At 48.4% G+C, this 23,662-nt stretch overlaps 1 protein-coding gene across 2 annotated transcripts; it reads right to left on the bottom strand.

The window, feature by feature from the left end:
• Positions 1 to 331: 331 nt before the first annotated feature.
• On the bottom strand, positions 332 to 23,573 carry GPR107 (G protein-coupled receptor 107). Of its 2 annotated transcripts, none has more exons than XM_032233458.1 (18): positions 23,413 to 23,573; positions 17,953 to 18,072; positions 17,667 to 17,717; positions 16,607 to 16,695; positions 16,118 to 16,215; positions 15,865 to 15,905; positions 15,229 to 15,285; positions 14,271 to 14,372; positions 13,321 to 13,454; positions 12,241 to 12,316; positions 11,440 to 11,513; positions 10,089 to 10,206; positions 9,002 to 9,132; positions 8,127 to 8,170; positions 5,275 to 5,327; positions 4,986 to 5,069; positions 1,436 to 1,557; positions 332 to 878 (listed from the first exon to the last, which is right to left on the bottom strand). In XM_032233458.1, exons 1-18 carry the CDS (start codon positions 23,542 to 23,544, stop codon positions 779 to 781), a joined length of 1,626 nt encoding a protein of 541 aa, XP_032089349.1. In that variant the 5' UTR covers positions 23,545 to 23,573; the 3' UTR covers positions 332 to 778. The 2 variants fall into 2 exon arrangements, with proteins under 2 accessions (XP_032089349.1, XP_032089350.1); XM_032233459.1 differs by having other exon boundaries at positions 5,275 to 5,324.
• Between the last annotated feature and the right edge of the window lie 89 nt (positions 23,574 to 23,662).

Raw genomic sequence — 23,662 nt, 5'->3', positions numbered from 1 at the left:
GTGGGGGGACCCCCATGGGGAAATGATTAAACCTCCAAGCCAGCCACCGAAGGACACGCCCCAAAGCTTTCCGTTCACCCCCCCCCCCCCCAAGCAGTTCACCCTAGTTTTACATTTTGGAAAGCAGCACAGATGGAGGCACCCCTAGGTGCACTTCTCCAGATCTCCTTTCTTCCCCATCCGGAAGTCCAACAGAGGTCATGTTCCGAATAACGCGAGAGGGAGGGAGGGAGAGAGAGGGAAAGGATGGAGAGGGAGGGGGAGAGGGAGAGAGAGGGAAGGAGGGGGAGAAAGAAAGAAAGAAGGGGAGAGGATGGAGATAGAGAGAGGAGGAGGGAGGAAGGAGGAGGGAGAAGGAAAGAGAGGAGGAAAAAGACTTTTCTTTAAAAAGGAAGAAAGAAAGCAAGCCGCCACCATCCTCCGTCCTTCCACCCTTCCGCTTAGGCACCAGAAGAAAAGACAAGAGGAACAAAAATCGCCTTTCGGATTCTCTTTTCCTGGCTGCATTTTTATCCTTTATCCACCCACCACCGCCCAAGCCCAACGTCTGTGTGTGTGTGTGTGTGTGTGTGTGTTTCTTTTTACACTGGGAAGGTCGGTTTTTTTGCTCCTGTGCCATGGAGGGAGGGAAGGCAAGGATCAATAAATTACAGGTCTCTGGGAAAAAAGTGCTGCCTCGTTCTAAAAGGGGGGAGAGGGAGGGAGGGAGGGAGGGGGGGAGGGAGAAGACAGGCGGTGTGTGTGTCAAGGAGGAAAGGAGAGGAGGAGGCCAAGTCCATCACGCGGCGCTTTCTCTCTCGCCGTGGGGCTCTGCTGAGCCATTGGCCGCCGTTTTCTTGACTTTCTTCATGCCCTCCATGACACCCGAGGTGGTTACCCTGGGAAGCAAGGGCAAAAAAGAAAAAAAGAGGACTTTATTCAGAGATGTGGGGGGGGGGGGGATATTTCTGTCCTGCTCTGAGCTCCTGACTCTAGGGGGCGATGGTGCTCATCTCCGTTTCAAAGCCGAAGAGCCAGCGATGTCCGAAGACGTCTCCGTGGTCATGTGGCCGGCATGACTCAACACCGAAGGCGCACGGAACGCTCTTCCCTTCCCACCAAAGGTGGTTCCTATTTTTCTACTTGCATTTTTACCTGCTTTCAAACTGCTAGGTTGGCAGAAGTTGAGACAAGTCCCTCCGTTACGCGGCACTAGGGATTCGAACTGCCGAACAGCAGACCTTTCTGATCGACCAGCTCAGCGTCTTAGCCGCTGAGCCACCATGTCCCAAGCCTGACCAAGGTCAGTAATTGTGAACTCTCTTGAAAGACGGTGGGGGAGGAGAGACTTTGCTGGAGAGGGATTCGCTGTCCATTCAATCAAAGGGGCTGCTGGGGACGAGGACTCGGCCTTGTGCCGCTGGGGAAGCCTGAGGGAGAACAGGCTCTGACTTACACAGACTCCATGTCGAGACTGTCGTCTTCCTGAGAGAGCTGCAGGTAAGGGTTGTCGGAGGCTGGCCTGAACTTGTAGCCGGTCAGGACAAAGAAGATCAAGGTTGCCATTTCGTGCAGCAGCTGCAACGACAGAAAGAGAAAAGATTGTGCCGGGTGAAATAGGAGGCAGTCCTCGAGTTACAACAGTTCCAAGTGATCTACAACGAGCCAGAAGTAAATAGAGGTATAAAGCTACACAGAAGAAAACGTATTGTATTGCAATAATACTACCAGACTGTACAAAAGTGTAAATCAAAGTATACAGAATGTTCAATGTACAGAGCAGTGTTTCTCAACCTTGGCCACTTGAAGATGTCCGGACTTCAATTCCCAGAATTCCCCAGCCAGCATTCGCTGGCTGGGGAATTCTGGGAGTTGAAGTCCGGACATCTTCAAGTGGCCAAGGTTGAGAAATACTGGTATAGAGAATGATGGAAACAACAGATATAAGTATGTCGTATAATATCAAGTTTCTACATGTTTTTTTTTCTTCTTTTTGTTATTTTTTGCATCTTCTATGGACTATGTTGCATGAATAAGAGGAAAATGGTCGTAATTAGGATGCCTAACATCACGCATATTTTAAAAAGTGATGACACAACCAGTATATCGCCGTAGCAAAGACGAAACTGTGAAGTAAAATGAAGAAAAACATACAATAAAAATATAAAAATAAAAGAACAACAACCGAAACCAAAGTTATGTACAACAGCGCAGGAAAAAGAACCCTAGCCACCATTTGTCTCTCTTACGACCTTTGATGAACCTGGGATCGAAATCCAGAGACTCGGAAATGGTTCATACTTATGACCGTTGGCAGTGTCCCAAGGCCTTTTGCAACCTTTTGACAAGCAAATGCAACCATATTCTGCAACGGGTGTGTGAAAAACAATCTTGTTGGGGGCCTCCAGCAGAGCTGGCAGCCAATTCGGGCAGTGAGGAGGTTGGGGAGGGAGATGGGCCAGTCCTGGAGTCTGGGGGAGGCTCGGATGATGAGGGCTCTGTGTCGGAGGCAGAGAGGGGGCCAGGACCATCTGACAGTTATCAGCTGCCTTCAGAGTCAGACATCAGTGAGGCAGACGAACAACGGGAGCCTGTTCCCAGAGTAGCAATAGCAGTAGACTTATATACCGCTTCATAGGCCTTCAGGCCTCTCTAAGCGGTTTACAGAGAGTCAGCATATTGCCCCCAACAATCCGGGTCCTCATTTTACCCACCTCGGAAGGATGGAAGGCTGAGTCAACCCTGAGCCGGTGAGATTTGAACCGCTGAACTGCTGATCTAGCAGTAGCCTGCAGTGCTGCATTTAACCACTGCGCCACCTTGGCTCTTAGAGTGTGCGTGCGCACAGTGGCCAGACGAAGGGAAAAACTAAAGAACAGGGGTCGACTTGGGAGGAAGGCCACAGGTGGAAGATGAATGGCCCCTCCCAGAGGAAACAAAAGAGGAGTGAGAGGGGAGAGGGTTTTTGCAGGAAACAATTTGTTCGTTTATTTAATTTGTTTCAGGAGTGTGAAGATCTGTCCGTGAATCTCAGAGACTCTGTGCCCAGCCTTTCCTTGCACAGCACCTCATTTGGAAAATATTTTCATGGCAGCTTTCCAGGACAGATAAGGTCTGTGGGCCTAAATACTCCTTTGGAAGTCTGTTTGCCAGGCCTTGGCTGAAGGTGAAGGAATCCACATTCGTTTAACAAAAGGGGTTTTGTCGGGACCAGGACTCTGCCTCCTGCTTTTGGGAAACTGAGTTCAGGACAAATCGTAACTCACTTTTCCCGGTGATGTTTTAACTTTGAAAGGTCACGAAATGAATTGCTGTAAACATTTCCGAACTGTTTTGCAAAAGGGGTGGGGGGTGGGGGAGAGATTTAAACTATTGATTGTTGCAGTAGATTCATCACAGCTAAATGTCTCTGGAGATTCTCCATCTTCCATCATGGAGATGGTTGCCCCCAAAGGTGCCTTTTTTTCCAAGTGCAACTGGAATTCCTTTGCTTTCCTAGGAAGACGTTTCCCTTCTCACCCGAGAAGCTTCTTCGGCTCTGACTGGATGGTGGGGGATGGAAGGATTTATGCTCCTGGCAGGCAGCCCCTCCCTGCCATTCAGTCAGAACTGAAGAAGCATCTCGGATGGGAAACGAAACGTCTTCCAAGAAAAATGAGAAAGTCCAGCTGCTCTCTTGGGACAAGAGATCCGGCCGTGGTTCAACCAGAGGGGAGAATAAGTGTTTTTGTGTCTTTTTTAAAAAATTTGCACTTTTTAAATGCTTTTCTCTAAGTTTTGTCTCGCTTTTCCTTTCAGATTTTGTATTTTAAACCTAAAAAATTGAGATGTGGGGGGGGGGGGAATTCAGCTCGCAAACTCTCAAGCGTGCAAGCGAGCTTTTCCTCTTTCTCTGACCTTCCCTCCGTTCTGGATGAAGAGAGATCGTCCCTGGTGGGAGTCAGCAGAGTGTTCAATGAAAGAGTCCTTCGTGGTTCGCTTCTACAATTTCAGAGACTTTGCCGGAAACCATCAAGCGCCCTTGAGCGCCTGAAGACGAAAGCACCAGAGCTCGAAGAAGCCTCATGCTTTGCAGAAAAGGGCGATTCGCAGCGTGGAACAAAATGCGTTCCACGGACCAGTGTGTGCGTGTGGAATCATGCACAACTTAGGTGTTCTGACCAAGGCTTCCCAAGAGCCTGAAGGAGACTCCTTCTCCCAACAAAACCCCTTTTATTAATTGTGAATTCTGCTCATTCACCTCCAGCAAAGTCTTTCGAGGGAGGATTTACAGTCACAGACCTTCTCTGGCTTGGAGAGCTGACAGGCATAAAATCTGCAGAACTTGGCAAGGAGCCGCGGAGAGTCACGAACCAATGAAGCAAACTGATTAATTTGCCGTGACTTCTGCTCATTCAACTCCAGCAAAGGCTTTCGAGGGAGGATTTACGGCCACAGACCTTATCTGGCTTGGAGAGCTGCCAGGCCGAGATCTGCAGAACTTGACTCTCTCGGAGAGTCAGGAACCAATGAAGCGAACTAATTGTCTCCTGCAAACTCCACTCCCCTTTCGCTCCTCTTTTATTCCCCCTGGTAGGGGCCACTCATCCTCCACCTGTGGCTTCACTCCCAAGTCCACCCCTGTTCTTTAGCTCTTCCCTTCGTCTATTCTTTCCAGCTGTTCTTCTGCCTCACTGATGTCTGACTCCGAAGGCAGCCGATAACTGTCAGACGGCCCTGGCCCCCTCTCTGCCTCCGACACAGAGCCCTCATCATCAGAGCCTTCCCCAGACTCCAGGACTGGCCCATCTTCCTCCCCAACCTCCCCACTAGCTGAATCTGCTGCCAACTCTGCTGGTGCCCCATAACACTAGATCCCACCCATGTGCTGATGAAACTTTGCTCACTGTACGGACTAGCAGGCCACAGAGTGGTACCTGCCCATGGCTTGGGGGTTTGGGGACCTTGCTTTAAACCAACGGTGCCCTACTTCGAGGAAAAGGGTGGTGGAGGCTGGGGCAACCTACCTGGTAAAGCCACTTCCACTGGAATGGAACCGCAATCTTGATGAGGATGGCGATGATGCGGGTGAAGTAAATGTAACACACGATCTGGAGGGAAGGAAGAGGCTGGTTAGTTCCAGAACAGGAGATCTCTCCTCAAGACAGCGATACAGGAGAGGGCAGAGGTCGGTGCCCACCAGAGAACCCAAGTCGATCTAGAATGACCGTTTTCATTTAAAGGGGAATCTTTTTTCAAACAAAGGGGACCCCCTCCTCCACCTCCTACCCCCCCTGCCCACCCATAACTCCTTACCATGACGTAATAGTGCCTGAAGAGCTTCAATTTTGCTAAGTTAATGGCAGCTGCTGGAAAGAACACACAGATAAAGGAAATCAAGAGGCAGACAAAGATGAGCTGCACTGTCATCCAATGGGCACTGTAGAAAGATGAAGGGAGAACAAGAGGCGGCAGAAAACTAGGCGTCTCTGCACCCAGTGAAGACAGTCTTAAGTGTCAATGCCTGCAGCCTTCTTTTCTTTTGGGTCTCTGGCCTGCCACACTTTCTATTATTCTGCTAGGCATTTTCTATGGTGGGAAAATGGGAGGGGGGATTTGCACGGAGTTAGATGCTATGTAGCCATAACAACATTCTTTCTAGAAAGCCAAGGTCATGCTTTGTCTCTGCACCTCACTGGAACTGGATGGGTGGAAGCTGCTAGCACGGCAGTGGGAGACAGGACTTGTGAGCTGGAGGAAAGCATGTTGAATTTTCAACAAGGGTGGGAAAAACCGGGAAGCTTTTAGATTCGGGTTTTCCCAGATGTGCCAACATGGCTCTCTTCATAAATTGGAGGTTAGCTGCCTTGGTTCACCTCGGCTTGAAATTCAAGGTTTTGGTGTGCATCTATAAATAAGAATCTTGGTTTCTCTCCCAGGTCTCAGAGAGGTGGAAGAACAAACCTTGGCTCACATTTACCGATTTTCTTCCTCCCGAGAAATCCACACCTGGACAGTTTCAAGGGCGATGGTGGCGGAGTCTCCAGGACTCGGCCGGGTGACGGGAGGCAGCCGGCATCTCTTAGCCATCATCAAGGTCAAGAAGTCTAGGGCCAAGGTGGCGCAGTGGTTAAATGCAGCACTGCAGGCTACTGCTAGATCAGCAGGTCAGCGGTTCAAATCTCACCGGCTCAGGGTTGACTCAGCCTTCCATCCTTCCGAGGTGGGTAAAATGAGGACCCAGATTGTTGGGGGCAATATGCTGACTCTCTGTAAACCGCTTAGAGAGGCCTGAAAGGCCTATGAAGCGGTATATAAGTCTACTGCTATATATTGCTAAGTCGCCAGAAAGAAAAAGGGAAGCCCAGCTGCCGCTTGAAAAAGCCCTCTCCCCGTGGAGATCCGGACCCTTACTACTCTCCCGGCCTTCCGCAAAGCCACTAAGATCTGGCTGCTCCGGCAGGCTGGGGGGCTGTTGAAATAGCCAGCCCCACGGGAACTATGAATGTTGTGCATTTTAAATTGTTGCTTGTCTATTTGTCTATTTATCCCCTTCCCTTGTTTATTGTAAGCCGCCCGGAGTCCTTCGGGAGTGGGCGGCATACAAGACCAATAAAATACAAATAAATAAATAAAATATTTTTGGGACAAGCGTGAGCTGGAGCTCAGAGTCCTCAAAGACAACCAACCAGCTGTCAGACCTGTCAGTCATCTTCTCTTTTTGGGTTCCAGGCCTGGCAAACTTTCCACTATTCATTTTCTATTGTGGGAAAACGGGAGGGCGGAATTAGACGGAGTGGGTGATATGTAGCCATAACAACAGTCTTCTTAGAAAGACAAGGTCATCCTTTGTCTCTGGACCTGGCTGGAGCTGTACGAGAGGAATTGGCAGGGGAAGATTGGACCGTGTGATGGACTCGTGGGTATGGGGGCAGGATCTTGATCTTTCAACTGGAAGCTTTCAGATTCGGGTTTCCCCAGATGTGCCAACATGGCTCTCTTCATCAATGGGAACTTTGAGGAATCCTTTGCCTCGGACTCTGATTTAGTTTTGGGTGCTATATGGAACCCTGACACCACCACTGCATCCTCTCAAAGCAAAGGAAGGTGTTGTGGCCGGCCAGTGGAGCTGGCAGCAGAGTCGGACAGGGAGGAGGTTGGGGAGGAAGATGGGCCAGTCCTGGAGTCTGGGGAAGGCTCTGATGAGGGCTCTGCATCGGAAGCAGAGAGAAGGCCAGGGCCGTCTGGCAATGATCAGCTGCCTACAGAGCTAGACAGCAGTGAGGCAGAGGAACAGCTGGAGCCTGTTCCCAGTGTGCACAGACGAAGGGAACAACTCAGAAACCAGGGTTGACTTCGGAGTAAAGCCACAGGTGGACGATGAATGGCCCCTCCCATAGGAAACAAAACAGGAGCGAAAGGGAGGGGGCTTTTGCAGGAGACAATTAGTTCCTTCAGTCATTAGATTCATTTCAGGAGTGTGAAGATCTGTCTGTGAATCTCAGAGACTCTGTGCAAAGTCTTTCCTTCCACAGCATCTCATTTGGAAAATATTTACCTGGCAGCTTTCCAGGATAGATAAGGTCTGTGGTCATAGATACTCCTTTGAAAGACTGTTTGCCAGGCTTTGGCTAAAGGTGAAGGAGAGGAATCCAAATTCGTTTAATAAAAGGGGTTTTGTCGGGACCAGGAAGGAAGGAAGGAAGGAATAGCAATAGCAGTTAGGCTTATATACCGCTTCATAGGGCTTTCAGCCCTCTCTAAGCGGTTTACAGAGTCAGCATATCGCCCCCAACAACAATCCGGGTCCGCATTTCACCCACCTCGGAAGGATGGAAGGCTGAGTCAACCCTGAGCCGGTGAGATTTGAACAGCCGAACTGCAGAACTGCAGTTCAGCTGAAGTAGCCGGCAGTGCTGCATTTAACCACTGCGCCACCTCGGCTCAGGAAGGAAGGAAGGAAGGAAGGAAGGAAGGAAAAGAGGCAGGGAAGGAGAAGTGAAGGGGAAAGAAGAAACGAGGGAGAGAAGGGAAAAGGAAGGAAGGGAAAAGAGGGAGAGACAGAAAAAGGGGAGGCGAAGTGAATACCTGCTGACTTTTGAGCTGCAGAAACCTGGTGGAACCCCAAGAATACCCGAACACCCCCAAATTGGGGAGCAAACACTTGCCTTTCCCATCAGTGGCAGAAGCTTCCTGTAAGTGTCGGATCAACCTAGGACAGAGAACAATCGTTGGATTAATGACAGACCCCTAGGCAGGATCCTTCAAGCCGACTCTTGACTAGGAAAAGGATGGGGGATCTACTTAGAAGGCCCTCAGCTCTCTTTGGGCTTTAACCAAGACGGGACATAAATAAATATATCTGGTGGGGCCCCACCGCTGGCAGCAGAGCTGGACAGTGAGGTTGGGGAGGGGCATGGGCCAGGCTCTGATGTGGGCTGTGTGTCGGAGGCAGAGAGGGGGCCGAGGCTCTCTGGCAGTGATCTGATGCCTATGGAGCTAGACAGCCGTCAGGCAGAGGAACAGCTGGAGCCTGTTCCCAGTGTGCACATGTGCAGAGCTACCAGAAGAAAAGAAGACCTGAGAAATCAGAGTCGATTTGGGAGTAAGGCCACAGGTGGAAGGTGATTGGCCCCTCCCAGAGGAAATAAAAGAGGAGCAAAAGGGGAGGGGGCTTTTGCAGGAAACAATTTGTTTGTTTGTTCATTTGTTTCAGGAGTGTGAAGATCTGTCCGTGAATCTCAGAGACTCTGTGCCCAGCCTTTCCTTGCACAGCTCCTCATTTGGGAAATATTTAGCTGGCAGCTTTCCAAGATAGATAAGTTCTGTGGTCATAAATACTCCTTTGAAAGGCTGTTTGCCAGGCCTTGGCGGAAGGTGAAGGAGAGGAATTCACGTTCGTTTAACAAAAGGGGTTTTGTGGGGTCCAGGACTCTGCCTCCTGCTTTTTGGGTCAGAACAATATCTTGTTCACAAAGTTTGTTTGGGGGGGGGGGGGGCGTTGCTCTTCCCCAACCGACGGCCTCCATTCCCACAAACTCACCATACGACGGGGAACAGGATGGCCCCGCAGCAGAGGAGATCTACCAAGAACAAGATCTCTTGCCACAGCCCGTATTCTGTCGTGCCTTCCTCGGTGGATTCCATGATGATAAAGGCCACGTTTGCCAAGACCTGGGAAAGGGGAAACGGTGCGAATCTGACCAGCGGCAAATTTCTGCTTGATTGTAGACAAAAGGCCGGACGCAACATTGGATAAGTCTAAGGACTGTTTGATACAGGGGAGTTGAAATCACTTCATCCCAACGCTTCTCCCCGGACAAAATCCTCCATAGGTACACTTTGTCTAACGCACCCACACACCCTTACGGATTTATAACCATAATTGGAACAGGAACTTCCATCGCTAAGGGATTCAGTCGTTAAAACGAATTGTGCCTGATTTTATGACCTTTAAAAAAAAACCTTTTTGCAGTGGTTGGTGTTAGCCAATCGCTACAGTCACTAAGCAAATGAATACGGTCGTGGAGAGAATTTGCCTTCCCCTGGGAACTCTGCCGGAAGCTGGGTTCACTTAACAGCCGTGTTCAGTGGTGGGATTCAGCCGGTTCGGGGCAAACCGGTTGTTGAATTTCTGGCTGGCCCTGCCCCTTCCTCCCACGCCCCTTCCAGAGGTCCCCACACGCCGTGTTTTGGCTCCCAGGTAAGAGCAAGTGGCTGAATGCTGCCTGTCCCACCGCTGGCCATGGCCACACCCACCCAGCCGGTTATTAGGGCAGAGAACCGGTTGTTAAATTATTTGAATCCCACCACTGGCCGTGTCCCTAACAAAACCACAGCACCACAGCAATTTGCTTAACAAAGGTGGCAAGAGAGGAGGTAGAAATGTAGCAAAACTCACTTAACAGTCTTGCTGAGCGAGGGAAATTTCAGGCTCAGTGGCGGTCGTTAAGTCAAGGCCCCCCCTATATTTTCTGCCTTCCCAGACACGGGGTCTCGGGAGAAGGAGGCTGCATGTTGCGTAATCGTGAGTTGCAGAAGGTGCCCCCACTCCACGCAACTAAAACATTGCACAAATTGGGACGCTGCTTACAACAAACCCAGCTGAGAACCTCCTGGCCCCGCCTCACCTGCAGCGGGATGACGATCATGAATATCTTCTTGTCCTTATCGGAGAGGATGTGCTTAATAAAAGCCCAGCCCGTACCGATGAGAGCAATGGTGATGAACAGCAGGGCGCCTTTTAACCTGATTGAAAAAACACACACACACAAATGGTGACATGTTGATTGATGCATCCGTCAATTCCAAAAAGCCCTCAAGCGAAAACAAATAACTTTCCAGCAACAATCCTCTCTTAAAAGTGGAGCATATGACTCAAATGCAAAATAATAATAATAATAATACTTTTAAGGAATCAGGTACTATTCTGGGGCCAGAACAGTGGCTCAATGCGGTGCAACTTGAGCTTTGGAAGTCCTGGTTTAAACGTTTATGAGAGTCCCATTTTGGGCTAGAATGATTATACATTATACCAGTGTTTCCCAACCTTGGCAACCTGAAGATGTCCGGACTTCAACTCCCAGAATTCCCCAGCCAGCGAATGCTGGGAGTTGAAGTCCGGACATCTTCAGGTTGCCAAGGTTGGGAAACACTGCATTATACTATATTAATTTATTTGATTAGTTATTATTAGTTTTATTGTGACAAATGTGATTTTATATTCTGCAATCCGCCTTGAATCACCTTGAGGGCAAACAGGTGGCAATATAAATTCAACAAATAAATAAATCAAGTCCAACATTTGACACAGGAGCTTCCTGGGTGACTCTGGACCAGTTCTTCTTTTTTCTCTCTTGGCTCAGCCTACCTTCAAGGATTGTTGTGAAAGAACCAAGAGCAGAAATGTCAATCAAATGACAGTTACAAATCTAACAACTTCACAACAGAGGTCCACAAGGCTGCCTTTCCAATTGATTACAACCTCATAAGATTTTGGCAATCTTCATGCTACAATCTCGTGTAAAAAGAAACCATTTTGAAACTGCAACATGCCATTTTTAAGATGTCACAGTTGCCACTACCTCATACTAAGGTAAAGGTTCCCCTCGCACATCTGTGCTAGTCGTTCCCGACTCTAGGGGGCAGTGGTGCTCATCTCCGTTTCAAAGCCAAAGAGCCATCGCTGTCCGAAGACGTCTCCATGGTCATGTGGCCGGCATGACTCAACGCCAAAGGCGCACAGAACCCTGTTCCCTTCCCACCAAAGGTGGTTTCTATTTTCCTACTTGCATTTTTTATGTGCTTTCGAACTGCTAGGTTGGCAGAAGCTGGGACAAGTCACGGGAGCTCCCTCCCTTACGCGGCGGTAGGGATTGGAACCGCCGACCAGCCGACCTCTCTGATTGACAAGCTCGGCATCTGACTAGCTACCCACACTAGATTGGTTTAAATCTGCAACCAGGCTCTATAGAGACTTACAGGTGTGTGATATAATAGACGACAGCCCAGCCCTCGATGGGGTAGCCCTGCGTGGAGATATAGTGGTAATCGATCTGGGGAGAAAGGAAAAAGGCAGAAGTTAGTGCCAAGGTTGGTATTCAGCCACTAAGCTTTTTAAGTCACCCTATTAAGCTTCCTTACAACAGCCTTCCCTTCTAGCAAAATTCTAAAATAAGAAGAAACAAAACAACAACATCTAAATGAAATCCAATATAAAGAGAGCTTCATTTTGGTTGACAAATTGGTAAAAAGGGGGGTGTTAGTTAAATCCAAAAGAATGCCATTAAGTCTCATTTTTGTCAACTGACCAAAGGATATAAAAATGGTAAATAATTATACAAGTGATGTTGCCACTTCAGACTGTTCAATTAAATTTCGATCAGTTTGGGGGAGAGGGGGGAATTCCAAAATAAAATGTTGTTTCTTCCACCCATTATCTACGGGAATGGAAGTCTGGAGAATCCACGTTCTAGTGGAAAACGTGAAAACGTTTTGCTGCTAAATAAAGCAAGTGAAACAAAAGACGGAGAGACAGCCAAGTAATCTGCAGGTGTTTTACGTCAATTCCTGGAAGTCACTCTGGCTGATTGGCAGGGATGGAAGAGAGGAAAGAGTCCTTTGCAAGTCAAGCCCTATCTTTGTCTAGCTGCCGAATTGCCTCAAACTCTGTAACAGGCAAATGCTTCGGAGGGTTGGACTAGAGGACCTCCGAGGCCCCTTCCAGCCCTACGGTTCTTCCTCCCTGTGGCACAGAAACAAGTGAATCCAGAGGCAACCTACCGCGTGGAAGACTAGAGAAAGGGACTTGGTGAAAGGAAGCAAAGCCATCAGCCAATGGATCTTAAAAACATCAGCCCTGGAAGACAAAAATGGAGAACTGAACGTCAAGAGACACATTGAGGCATCACAACGATTGCAGTATCTTCATGGCCACGTGATCAAAATTAAGTTGTTTTGTGACTGACTCATATTTATGATGGTTGCAACGTCCCGTGTGTGTGTGTGTGTGTCACGTGATCCCTTTTTGCGACCTTCTGACCAGCAAAGTCAAAGAGGAAGCGAGATTCACTTCACAGCCAGTGTTTCTGACCGAGGCTCCCCGAGAGCCTGAAGCCGACTCCTGGTCCCGACAAAAACCCCTTTTCTTAATTGACTGTTGATTCTGCTCATTCGCCTCCAGCAAAGTCTTTCAAGGGAGGATTTACGGTCATAGACCTCATCTGGCTTGGAGAGCTGCCAGGCCGAGATCTGCAGAACTTGGCAACGAACTAATTGTCTCCTGCAAACTCCACTCCCCTTTCGCTCCTCTTTTATTTCCTCTGGGAGGGGCCATTCACCCTCCACCTGTGGCCTTACTCCCAAGTTGACCCCTGTTCTTTAGCTGTTCCCTTCGTGTGGCAACTCTGTGCATGCACACACTGGGAACAGGCTCCAACTGCTCCTCTGCCTCACTGATGTCTGATTCTGAAGGCAGCTGATAACTGGCACACGGCCCTGGCCCCCTCTCTGCCTCCCACACAGAGCCCTCATCATCAGAGCCTTCCCCAGACCCCAGGACTGGCCCATCTTCCTCCCCAGCCTCCTCACTGTCCGAATCTTCTGCCAGCTCTGCTGACTGCTGGCAGGCCACACCACCACATTACTAACTTAAGAACTGCAGCGATTCATTTAACATTGGTGGCAAGAAGGGCCGTAAATAAGGCCACGCTCGCTTTATGACTCTCTTGCTTTGCAACAGAAATCTGAGCCCCCTTGTTCGTCCTACGTCAAGAGGACAATTTGGGTGCAAACCTTGCCCTTCCTAAGTTTCTACAGGGAGATTTGCCGATGGGCTCCAAGGGAAGTTCTCTTTGAATGTACCTGAGCTTCCGGAGGGTGTGGATCCACACGACCCCAGCCAGAAAGAAGAAAAACGCCATGGAAATGTACAGCTTGGGAAGTGGGATTTCTCCAGCGGAGAGGTAGCTGTTTGGATTCTGTTCCGTGATCGCGATCTGCAAGCAGGAAGGAGGAAGCGGTTTGAAGATCCAGCAAAAAGGGGAGAATACAACGCGCACGTTATGGGACCCTGGCTGGAAGACTGCGTCATGTGAGGATCCGTTTCTTCAACGACAGGAAAACACGGTTCGAGATCTGGAACCATTTCCCTCCCACGCAATTCCCAGCCAATTGCTCCTTGGTAGAAACACTGAGGTTGTGTGAAAGGGGTTAGGGTTAATACGGGTCAAAGAGATTTCCCTGTCTCACAATCCTGCTTGGTTTTATTTTAATTCATTTTTTTTAAAATTAAAAAAAAACCTTAAGGTCCTTATTTATTGTTCGAGTGCTTTGTACAGAGATTTTATGCGATGTCTTTTGGCAAGGTGAACGCAATACAGGATGGATGGATAGACAGACGGACACATTAGATCAGTGTTTCTCAACCTTGGAGGCTTTAAATCCTGTGGGCTTCAACTCCCAGAATCCCCCAGCCAGCACAGCTGGCTGGGGGATTCTGGGAGTTGAAGTCCACAGGATTTAAAGCCTCCAAGGTTGAGAAACACTGCATTAGATGTATGGGTGGGTGGGTGGATTCCACAGGTGTTTAGAACAAGACCTGGAGAAAATGGCAGATAGATGGACAGACGGATGGATGGATGATGGAGGATGGGTGGGTGGGTGAATGGATGGATAGGTAGATGAAATGAGAGATAAGGCAGACAGGCAGAGAGACGTTTGATGAGGAGTTTCATCTGGGGACAATGAAAGGCCCATGAGGAATCTGATTCCTGATTCTTGGAAGGAAAAGAGCAAGAGAAAAAAAAACTTACATCCAGGCTGAAGGAAGCATCTTCAGTCCGCACATTCCCCAGGGTGCACTTGTGGAAATAAAGACTGTAAAGTCCTTCTTGTTCCTTTGAATTGATGGTGAACTGAAAAGGACACAGAAGGAAGAAGGGATGACTTTGGCTTTGACTTTGGATAAAATTCCTCCACAATAAAAGCACAGTAACACAAAATCAATGCAGTTAATCTACTAGCTTAGCAGGGATTCATTAACAACCGTGGCAGGAAAAATCATAAAAAGGAGTCAGCCCAGTGGGTAAGTATAATCTTTATTGTCATTGTACAAAACAAATACAATGAAATTGCCTCGACTTACAGCCGTCATGGTATAGGACAGAAACTCCGGGCTCCATTACAGTTGTAAGTCAAGGACCACCCAAACAGAAAAATAAAAGGCAAACGGAAACAGCAATCCAACAACCTATATGGGCAGAGCCAAATAATGAGGTGCAGAAATATGACTGAAAAGACAAGTCAGAGAATCCTTGGCAGACAAAAAGCTGGGTGGGTGTTTTTACACAGCCTGCAAGGCAGGACTCAAAGGGGCAGGTTCAAGTTTCAAATGTATTTCATTTTCCTCTTTGAGGAAACGGTTGCCGTTCAGCCCACTTGGGAGGAGTGGAGTGTACACACACACAGACTGGCTGTTTCAAGCTCAATAGCAATAGCAATAGCAGTTAGACTTATATACCGCTTCATAGGGTTTTCAGCCCTCTCTAAGAGGTTTACAGAGTCAGCATATTGCCCCCAACAACAATCCGGGTCCTCATTTCACCCACCTCGGAAGGATGGAAGGCTGAGTCAACCCTGAGCCGGTGAGATTTGAACAGCCGAACTGCAGAACTAGCAGTCAGCTGAAGTGGCCTGCAGTGCTGCACTTTAACCACTGCGCCACCTCAGCTCAGGCTTCATTAGGAATGGAGAGGAACAAAAACCACCTACCTGGAATGAAAAACTATTGTTCCCGCTTTGCATTGGGTGCGTTCGCTCAGCAGGCGCCTGGTGGATAAAAAACAAAATTATCACCAGGTTTTATGGTTACGCCAAATCAAATCGGAAGCAACAGGTATGAATTATGGTCACCATGTTATAAAAAAGATGTGGAGACTCTGGAAAGAGTGCAGAGAAGAGCAACAAAGAGGATTAGGGGACTGGAGGCCAAAACATATGAGGAACGGTTGCAAGAACTGGGGATGTCTAGTTTAATAGAAAAGAAGGACCAGGGGGGACATGATAGCAGTCTTCCAATATCTCAGGGGCTGCCAGAAAGAACAGGGGCTCAATCTGTTCTCCAAAGCACCTGAGGACAAGGATAGATTAAACCTAGTTTAATCCGTGGAGCCTCCCCAACAACGGTGCCAGCGATTGGGGTTGGGGGGGGGGGCAGGCAATGAAAAAAAGGAAAAAAATTAAAAAAAGGATTTTAAACTTTAAAAAGCAAGTGGGTGGCAGCCTCCATGGCAGCGTTGCTGGACTTCAACTCCCAGAATTCCCAAACTGGGCAATTTTGAGTGTCGCATGTAGCAGGATGGGGAAAGGAACATGACTCCTTCCATCCAGCATCCAGCTGCTGCTTACCTGGACTTCCGTCGTGTTGTCCTTAGGCGGCTGCTTTGGTTCTAAAAGGCGAAGATAAAGGAAGTCAGAGACAATTCCAGCAAGGGGGAGGGGGGATATTTTAGTCTGGGGCACCCACGATCTGGAGACTCTCCACAGATGGCTCTGCCCCTGCCCTGGGTGAATTCCTGGCTTCTCTTAATTCTTATTTCATGCCACAAAGGAAGTGCCATCCTCCTTGGGGGGGGAGGGGGACCCCGACACGATGGCTTACCGGACTTCTCTGAAAGTCCTGGAGGACCCGTTGCTTGGGATTCGCCGAAGACAATTTCAGGCAACTGTGGAGCTTTGTTTTCAAACTTCACTTTGACCCTGCGGGGGACAATGACAAAGACGGTCATCAAATGCTGGATGAGAGAGGCCAAAAAGAGAGAGAAGGAAGGAAAGGACAAGAGCAACTGAGGTTCCCAATGGCGCATAGTTACTTCTTCCAATTTAATTTGCCTCCACATGCAGCGTTTATTCCAAGACGAGACATCGGCTTATTGATCTTTTTTTTTTTCTAATTACACTTCTTGAATAGATCGATTCAATTTGTCCTCCTGGAGAACGGGTGACTCTGGCATGCTTTTAATTCTCAAATTAACTTGAGCGATCTTTCAAATTCTTTCCTTTTAGGGCACCTCACCAAAATGGGACTGTGACTCCCCCCACAGAATTCCCCAGCCACCCCCCCCCCCCCAATTGCCCCGAGGTTCCTTACAGCTTCTTGGAGAAATCCAGGAGCAAAATGATGACCAAGACTTCGTGGTTTGGCTTTTGATTCAAGACGCAATAATCCACTTTTTCATTCTGCCCGAAAAAGAAAGAGAAGCTTATTGGATGAGGATGAATCCTTTTCAATTAAACAGCCCCAAATGGCCTTTAAATTCAGCTGGTCTTGGTACAATCCTCAACTTACGGCCACTACCATGTGACTAATCTGTGGCCCTCTGTTGTGGCTGGAAAGGGTAGCGAGTCACAAGGACACCGACAACAAGTTCCAAGCTTGCGTGTCCACTATCAGAAAGATGACGAGTACCAGGGCAAAATTTGTCAACTTTGGTGATGGACGTTGAGTCTTTATTGATCAACCCTTGGGGCCATATCAAAGGCAAAGTTCCAGAAACAAATTATTACTAAATTTTGATAAAAGCAGTATAAAATGGAATTTGATAAAATACGATTTAAAATGAAATTGGAATAGAATATATAATTTAAGATATAAAATATGATAAAATTACATTTCGGTGTCACCCCTGCAATCTACCCCAATCGGTCCCACGTATCTCAGATCTCAACCAATCCATTTTGTTGAAGGACTGTGGCTGTGTTAAATGTTATTTCCCAGCTCTGGCTGCACATAAAGAAAGTTGTTTTGATAGGGGGATCCCAGTGGGTGATCCGTTTGGTATATGGACCAAGGTCTCTACCCCTCACCCCCTTCCACAAGCAACAGCCCAATCGGACGTGAGCCAGGTCCTCTACCTCTGATGCTCCACAAATGCAAAGATGCTCATTGTAGGGTGAAGAGTGGAATCTCCCCTCTCTGATTGTGTCAAGTGGTTCGAATCTCACTCGCGTAAATGTCTCCCTAAGATGTTTTGGCAGTTGTAAATTCAGATAGCTGCCTACTTGGAAAGTATGTTTGTATTTGGCCATTTCAAGTTCCCCACCTCACTAAGGATATGTCAATTTGTCAACTTTTGTCAAAAATGCGTCAAGGACCAAATTCTAAGATTTTCAGAGCAGCTGGGTATCCAGGTAGGACTGTACTTTCTTACCAGGTAAGTGGGAAATCCATCATTCTGGGTTCGATCTAGGCTGAAGCCCACCTGGAAACAGATTTGTAACGGAGAACAAAGGGTTAATATTCAAGGCTGCCTCCAGGTTTTGAAAAAGCAACAGACACAAGGAGGGAGGAGTTTAAAATCCAATTCACCAAGGAAGCCTGCCGATTTCTTCTGAAGACCGGGCACTCTTGGGGGGCCGAGCGAGTTCGAATTTGAATGTCCCTCTTAGTCGGCCCTCCAGAGCTGTGTGACGGACTCTGGCCAGCAGGGACCTTACCTGAATGTCTTTGTCGCTCTCTCCCAGGGATTTGACCGAGAGGTTGCTGACTGTGACCTTCATGAATCCATCCTGGAAGAAGCCAAATGTGTTGAGGTGCACTTTCTGACGCAGGTCATCCTGGAAGAGAGGAGGAAACGCAATTTTATTTAGAGGGTCTCGTAGATGAAGCGGGTGGGTGGGGAGCACAAAACAGCCCCTCTCTGGAGTACTTGGTGGTCTCCGAGTTTGGTTGTTTTCTTGCAGACGTTTCATTACCAAGCTGGGTAACATCATCAGTGCTATAAGGAAAGTTGGGGGGAGAAGGTTTGATGATATTATCTATTTGGGTAATGCAATGCCTGCAAAAAACCCACCAGACTCAGAGAGCACCAAGAACCTCCCACAGTGATCTCCTCCTCCTCCTCTTCTTCTTCTGCTTCTTCTCCTTCTCCTCCTCTTCTCCCCCTCCTCCTCTTCTTCTAACTATGGGAAGTAGTCCTCTACTTATGACCAGTCACTTAGTGGCAGTTCAGAGTTACAATGGACCTTCCCAGGGTTTACTTACAACCCAGTTCTGAACTTCTGACGGCTGCCCTCTCCCCCGGTCACAGGATTGCATTTTGGGACAGCCCACATTTACGGCAGCATGAAAGGCAAAATGAACCCCGGGGTCTTTATTGTCCTGGGTTCAATGTCAGCGTCCAGAGTTGGCTTTTGGCCTGTTTGTTTTGAGAGGATCATGAAAGACGGAGGTTTCGGGGGAGGCGAGAGAGGAACCACCACGGCTCTTCATCAAGCCTGAAAGTCACCAGCTAGGCTGCCCTCTGGCCATCTGTGTTATAATTAGGCACACTAATCACCTCCTCGTACAATGACACAAATCTCCTAAGATTTGCCAGGAGGACGAGGCCCCTGATGAGCCACCATCTGGCGGGGTTTGGAGAACGTGGTCCCTTCACCAGAGACTCTCATTCCACAACATCGAAATTCTGGTGGGGCTTCCAAGTGACCTGATTATGGAGAACATGGGCCAGAGACGGAGAGAGAGAGAGAGAGAGAGAGAGAGAGAGAGACAGAGACAGAGAGAGACAGAGAGACACAGAGAGAGAGAGAGAGAGACAGACAGACAGACAGATGGACAGAGAGCGCTAGGACAATAGTCCACTCATTTTTATTAGTGGCAACTGTAGTTAACAAGGAGAACAACCTGAACGGCCTCAAGGTTGTCTTCCAGAGTCCTTCAAATACAATGTCAATGTAAAGAAAATACTCAAAACACCTCCCTGTTGTAATTTGGAAGAGCGTTGTGGCCCATGCCAACGGCTAGCAGAGCTGGCAGCCGATTCGGAGAGTGAGGAGGCTGGGGAGGGAGATGGGCCAGTCCTGGAGTCTGGGGAAGGCTCCGGTGAGGGCTCTGTGTCGGAGGCAGAGAGGAGGCCAGGGCCGTCTGACAGTTATCAGCTGCCTTCAGAGTCAGACAGCAGTGAGGCACAGGAACAGCTGGAGCCTCTTCCCAGGGTGCGCATGTGCAGAGTTACCAGACGAAGGGACGTGCTATCGACTTGGGAGTAAGGCCATATGGTGGACAGTGAAGGGTCCCTCCCAGGAAATGAAAGAGGAGCGAAAGGGGAGTGGAGTTTGCAGGAGACAATTAGTTGGTTCCTGACTCTCCCAGATCTCAGCCTGGCAGCTCTCCAAGCCAGAGAAGGTCTGTGACTGTAAATCCTCCCTGGAAAGACTTTGCTGGAGGTAAATGAGCAGAATTCACAGTCAATTAATAAAAGGGGGTTTTGTCGGGACAAGGAGTTGGCTTCAGGCTCTTGGGAAGCCTCGGTCAGAACAAACAGTTACTAAACGAACTGTTGTTAAGTCGAGGACTACCTGTATTGTAGGAAATGAGCAGGCTGAACTGGAAGGTGGGGTTAAATGTGTCATCAGCTTGGAGTCGCTGCGCAGCTACAACCCAAGGGTCCAGACCGCTGTCAATCACGTTGACCCTTATCTAACACAAGTTTAGCCATCAGCTGAGTAGATTGTTGCATTTAGGTTGCAACAATAATGTTGCTTTGAAGCCTCCCCCCACCCCACCCCAAAAATGCTCCTGGTTATTTGCACCTGACAATTAATTGCAATACGAAGAGACGCTGAATGACTGTCCTGATTCAGCAGGAGTCTTTTCAGCTTATGCCTGCAATTATGTCAGGCTGCAAGGCGAAAGGAAGAGAGGCAGAATGTCATCCTGAGCAGTTTCCTTCCTTCATTCCTCACCTCCAGGCAGAAATCTTGCCCAACTAAAGCAAGTGCTTGCGCCACTATAAATATACTCTAAGGAGGAGCCGTCTGAACCGTCTTCCTCCCAACCAAGGCATCTAAGCTTCTCTGTCTCTTGGTCCCCGGGAACGCAGCCCCTCCCTCCTCCTGGGAATCCAGACTGAGCTCTCCACGGAATACATATTCCTAACTTCAGAAGCTCAGTCGGATTCCCTTCATATTTATTCAGAAAGGTCTGCGACTTAAGACGCTGAGGAAGCAACAGGGAGTAAATTAAGGGCAGTACTGCTTCTGCGGTAGGACATGGGAAGGACCTGAGAGGTGGGAGGAGGAGAGGCTACTTAGGGAATGATCAGATAAGAGAGGGAATAGCCCAGAGCTGCATAACGGGCAGAGAAAGAAGAAACTCAGAAAGGAATTTCCTTAGCAGCCCCCAGACTGTAAAAGAGACAGTGGGGGATTTTCGCTTTCAGCCTTAAAAAGATTTGTATGCTTCCCTGCATAAATTATAGGCTTAATTAATTAATCTTCTTGCTAGATCTTATATTTCAGGCGGATTTTAACCGTGTTATTGTAATGTAGGTACCGATGAGTCGATACAAAATGCTTGCATCTATCTCTGTTCGTCTTTTGACTGTTTAAATAAAAGGGACTAACTGGTTTAAATTTAAAAGACTTTGTTGAGGTATAAATTTATGGAATAAATTAGAATTAGTTCCTTTTCCATCAGGTCTATCTAAGGAAGGCTGACAGCTTTCTAGGATATTCGTAAGATTTCTAGCAGACCAATCCTCACAACGTCCGGCACAAAATCAACTTTTATATGCCCATCAAAACCAAGAACCATTGCAAAATTAAGGTACAAGATATCTGTGAAATTCCAACTAAAAAAAAAATGTTGTTAGTTGCAAAGTTGTGTCTGACCCATCGCGACCCCCGGGGACAACGTTCCTCCAAGTCTTCCTGTCCTCTCCCATCCTCTGGAGTCCACTGATGCTCACGCTGCTTCGGTGACTCCATCCAGCCACCTCCTTCTCTGCCGTCCCCTTCTTCTTCTCTTGCCCTCCATCTTTCCCAGCATGAGGCTCTTCTCCAGGGAGTCCTTCTTCCTTCTCTTTAGGTGGCCAAAGCATTTGAGTTTCCTCTTCAGGGATTCGTAGGAGCCTTCTCCAGCACAAGAGTTAAAAGGCCTCCATTCGTTGGCACTCAGCCTTCCTTATGGTCCAACCTTCACACCCATCCTTTGCAACTGGGGAAACCATCGCCTTGACGATATGCACTTGTGTTGGCCAGGTGATGTCTCTGCTTTTTAGGATGCTATCTAGATTTGCCATAGCTTTCCCAAAAATAATAGCTTTCCTAAAAAAAATTAAGTCTACCGCAAAAAATAAAAACAAAAACAAACCTAAAGTTGTTTTAGTTCGGAAAAGGAATATTTCACAATACTGCCAACTCATCAGAAATATGGTGACATACCAACGTATTTTTCCCCTCCAGCAACAATATCAAATGCTGAAGTGATAAATTACAAGATTAAAAGTTCTGGCTAATGTCAACAAAGACTCACTGAATGTTCTGAACAAAAGATAAAAGAGAATATTTCCAATTTCAATGGTTAAGACTTGGGAGCTGAAAAGAAAGCTGTATTCTAAACACAGTCACTGGTGCGTTAAAATAAACAACCTTAACATGTTTGAGGTGCTGACTGTTCTTTCAGGATAGGACATGTATTTCCTGAGAATTGCAGTTATGAAGTTAAGGAAACCTGTATCCGAGGACAAAGGAAACCGCTGCCTAGTTACAGCTTTTATAATTCAAGGATTTCAAAAAGAGTTTGATATGAAACAACCTGCTAAAATAGTAGCGGATCAACTTAATTCCCAGCTAGAAATTTTAAAATTAAGCGGTGTCACAAATATAGATAAATGTGAGTGGTGCGGTGGCTTAGAGGTGGAGTTCGAGCCTAGGTAGAGGCAGATATTTCTCTCTCTGGGCACGATGAGAATATATCTGCCAAACAAAACTCCACATTGGCAACAGGAAGGGCATCTGGCCAGTAAACACTCAGCTCCATTCAGTTGCCCAGACATTTCACCTCATCTTTTAATGGGGTCATTAGAAGATGATGATGGTGACAGATACAGATAAATGAAGCATGAACAAACAGAAGGCTCATCCGGAGTATTTCCACTTGCACAGTCTTGCTAGACATTTTATTCGAAAGACACTTTAAGTGGTAAATTAGAAAATGATGCCTTCCATGGACACGTCCCAAAAAAGTTGACTTTTAAAGAATACGTTTAAAGTTGGGTGATTCAACTCCTGCCAGTTGCTTTGTTTCTGCACATTCTTGCTAGTAGATAAGATTTGACCGGATATTTGATAGTGATGAGGTTGGATAAAAGTCTTCTCAGATCAAGTTTCCAAATCCTAAAGGATGATGGTCTGGGGAGTACCAGCCTGAAGGGACTCCGGTGGGGATGATGGTGGTTGGGGTAGAACAGCCCTAAAGGAATCCAGAGGTGGGTGATGGGACTAGGAGGTACCAGCCTGAGGAGATTGGGCTGGGGAAGGTGGGAGTGGAGAATCCAGGGAGGCTGGAGGACACCAGACTGAGGAGATTCCAGCTGGGGAAGATGGGGCTTACTCTTCAGGCTGAGGATAATGGTGGTTGGGGTGGAGCAGTCCTAAAGGGATCCAGATGAGGATGATGGGACTAGGAGGTACCAGCCTAAAGAGATTGGGCTGGGGAAGGTGGGAGTGGAGGGTAACAGCCTCAAGAGATTCCAGGCTGGGGATGATGGGGGTTGGGGTACAACAATCTTAAAGGAATCCAGCCAAGAGTGATGGGACTGGAGTGCAACAGCACTAAAGGATTCCAGGTTGGGGGTGATGGGATTGGAACTACAAACCTGAAGGAAGTCAGCTGGGGACGATGGCTTTCAGGGTAGAAAGGTCCTAAAACAACCCAGCCAAGGATGATGGGACTGGGGAGTACCAGCCTGATAGGATTCAGCTGGGGATGATGGGAGATGAGGTAGAAGGGATTCCAGGCTGGGGGTGATGGCCTTTAGGGCGGAAGGGACGTAGAGCAACCAAGCCAAGGACGATGGGGCTGGGTGTACCAGACTGACGGGATTCCAGGCAGGGGATGATGGGGCTGGGGACTCCGGGCGGGGCGGGGAAAGGCCCCCCTCGTCCTCCTACCTTGAGGGTGAGATGGTGGAGCCGGGCCTGCGCGGGGCCCCCCGAGAGCAGCCCGGCCAGGAGGGCCAGGAGGAGCCGGCAGAGGAAGCCGGAACCGCCGCCGCCGCCGCCGCCGCTCCCTCCCGCCGCCATCTTCACTCCAGCGTCAACATCGCCCCGGACGCCCGCTTCCGGGGTTAGAGGTCACCGCCGCCCGCCGCTGGAACGTCACGGGACTTCCGGTGAGGGGAAAGCGAAAGCGGGCGGACCA

This window comes from Thamnophis elegans, chromosome 16 (assembly GCF_009769535.1).
Source record: "Thamnophis elegans isolate rThaEle1 chromosome 16, rThaEle1.pri, whole genome shotgun sequence".
In the NCBI taxonomy this organism is placed as follows: Eukaryota; Metazoa; Chordata; class Lepidosauria; order Squamata; family Colubridae; genus Thamnophis; species Thamnophis elegans.
Note: the sequence above shows the minus strand (reverse complement) of the source record. Positions and strands in the feature narration are given on the sequence as shown.

Bases quoted from the DNA above. Each gene is read 5' to 3' on its own strand.
- GPR107 (XM_032233458.1), bottom strand. From the start codon at position 23,544: ATGGCGGCGGGAGGGAGCGGCGGCGGCGGCGGCGGCGGTTCCGGCTTC. The intron at 10,207-11,439 runs GTAAGTCTCTAT...TTTTTCAATCAG, and splicing joins GTCTATTATATCACACACCT to GTTAAAAGGCGCCCTGCTGT. The intron at 879-1,435 runs GTAAGTCAGAGC...CTTGCTTCCCAG, and splicing joins AGTCTCGACATGGAGTCTGT to GGTAACCACCTCGGGTGTCA.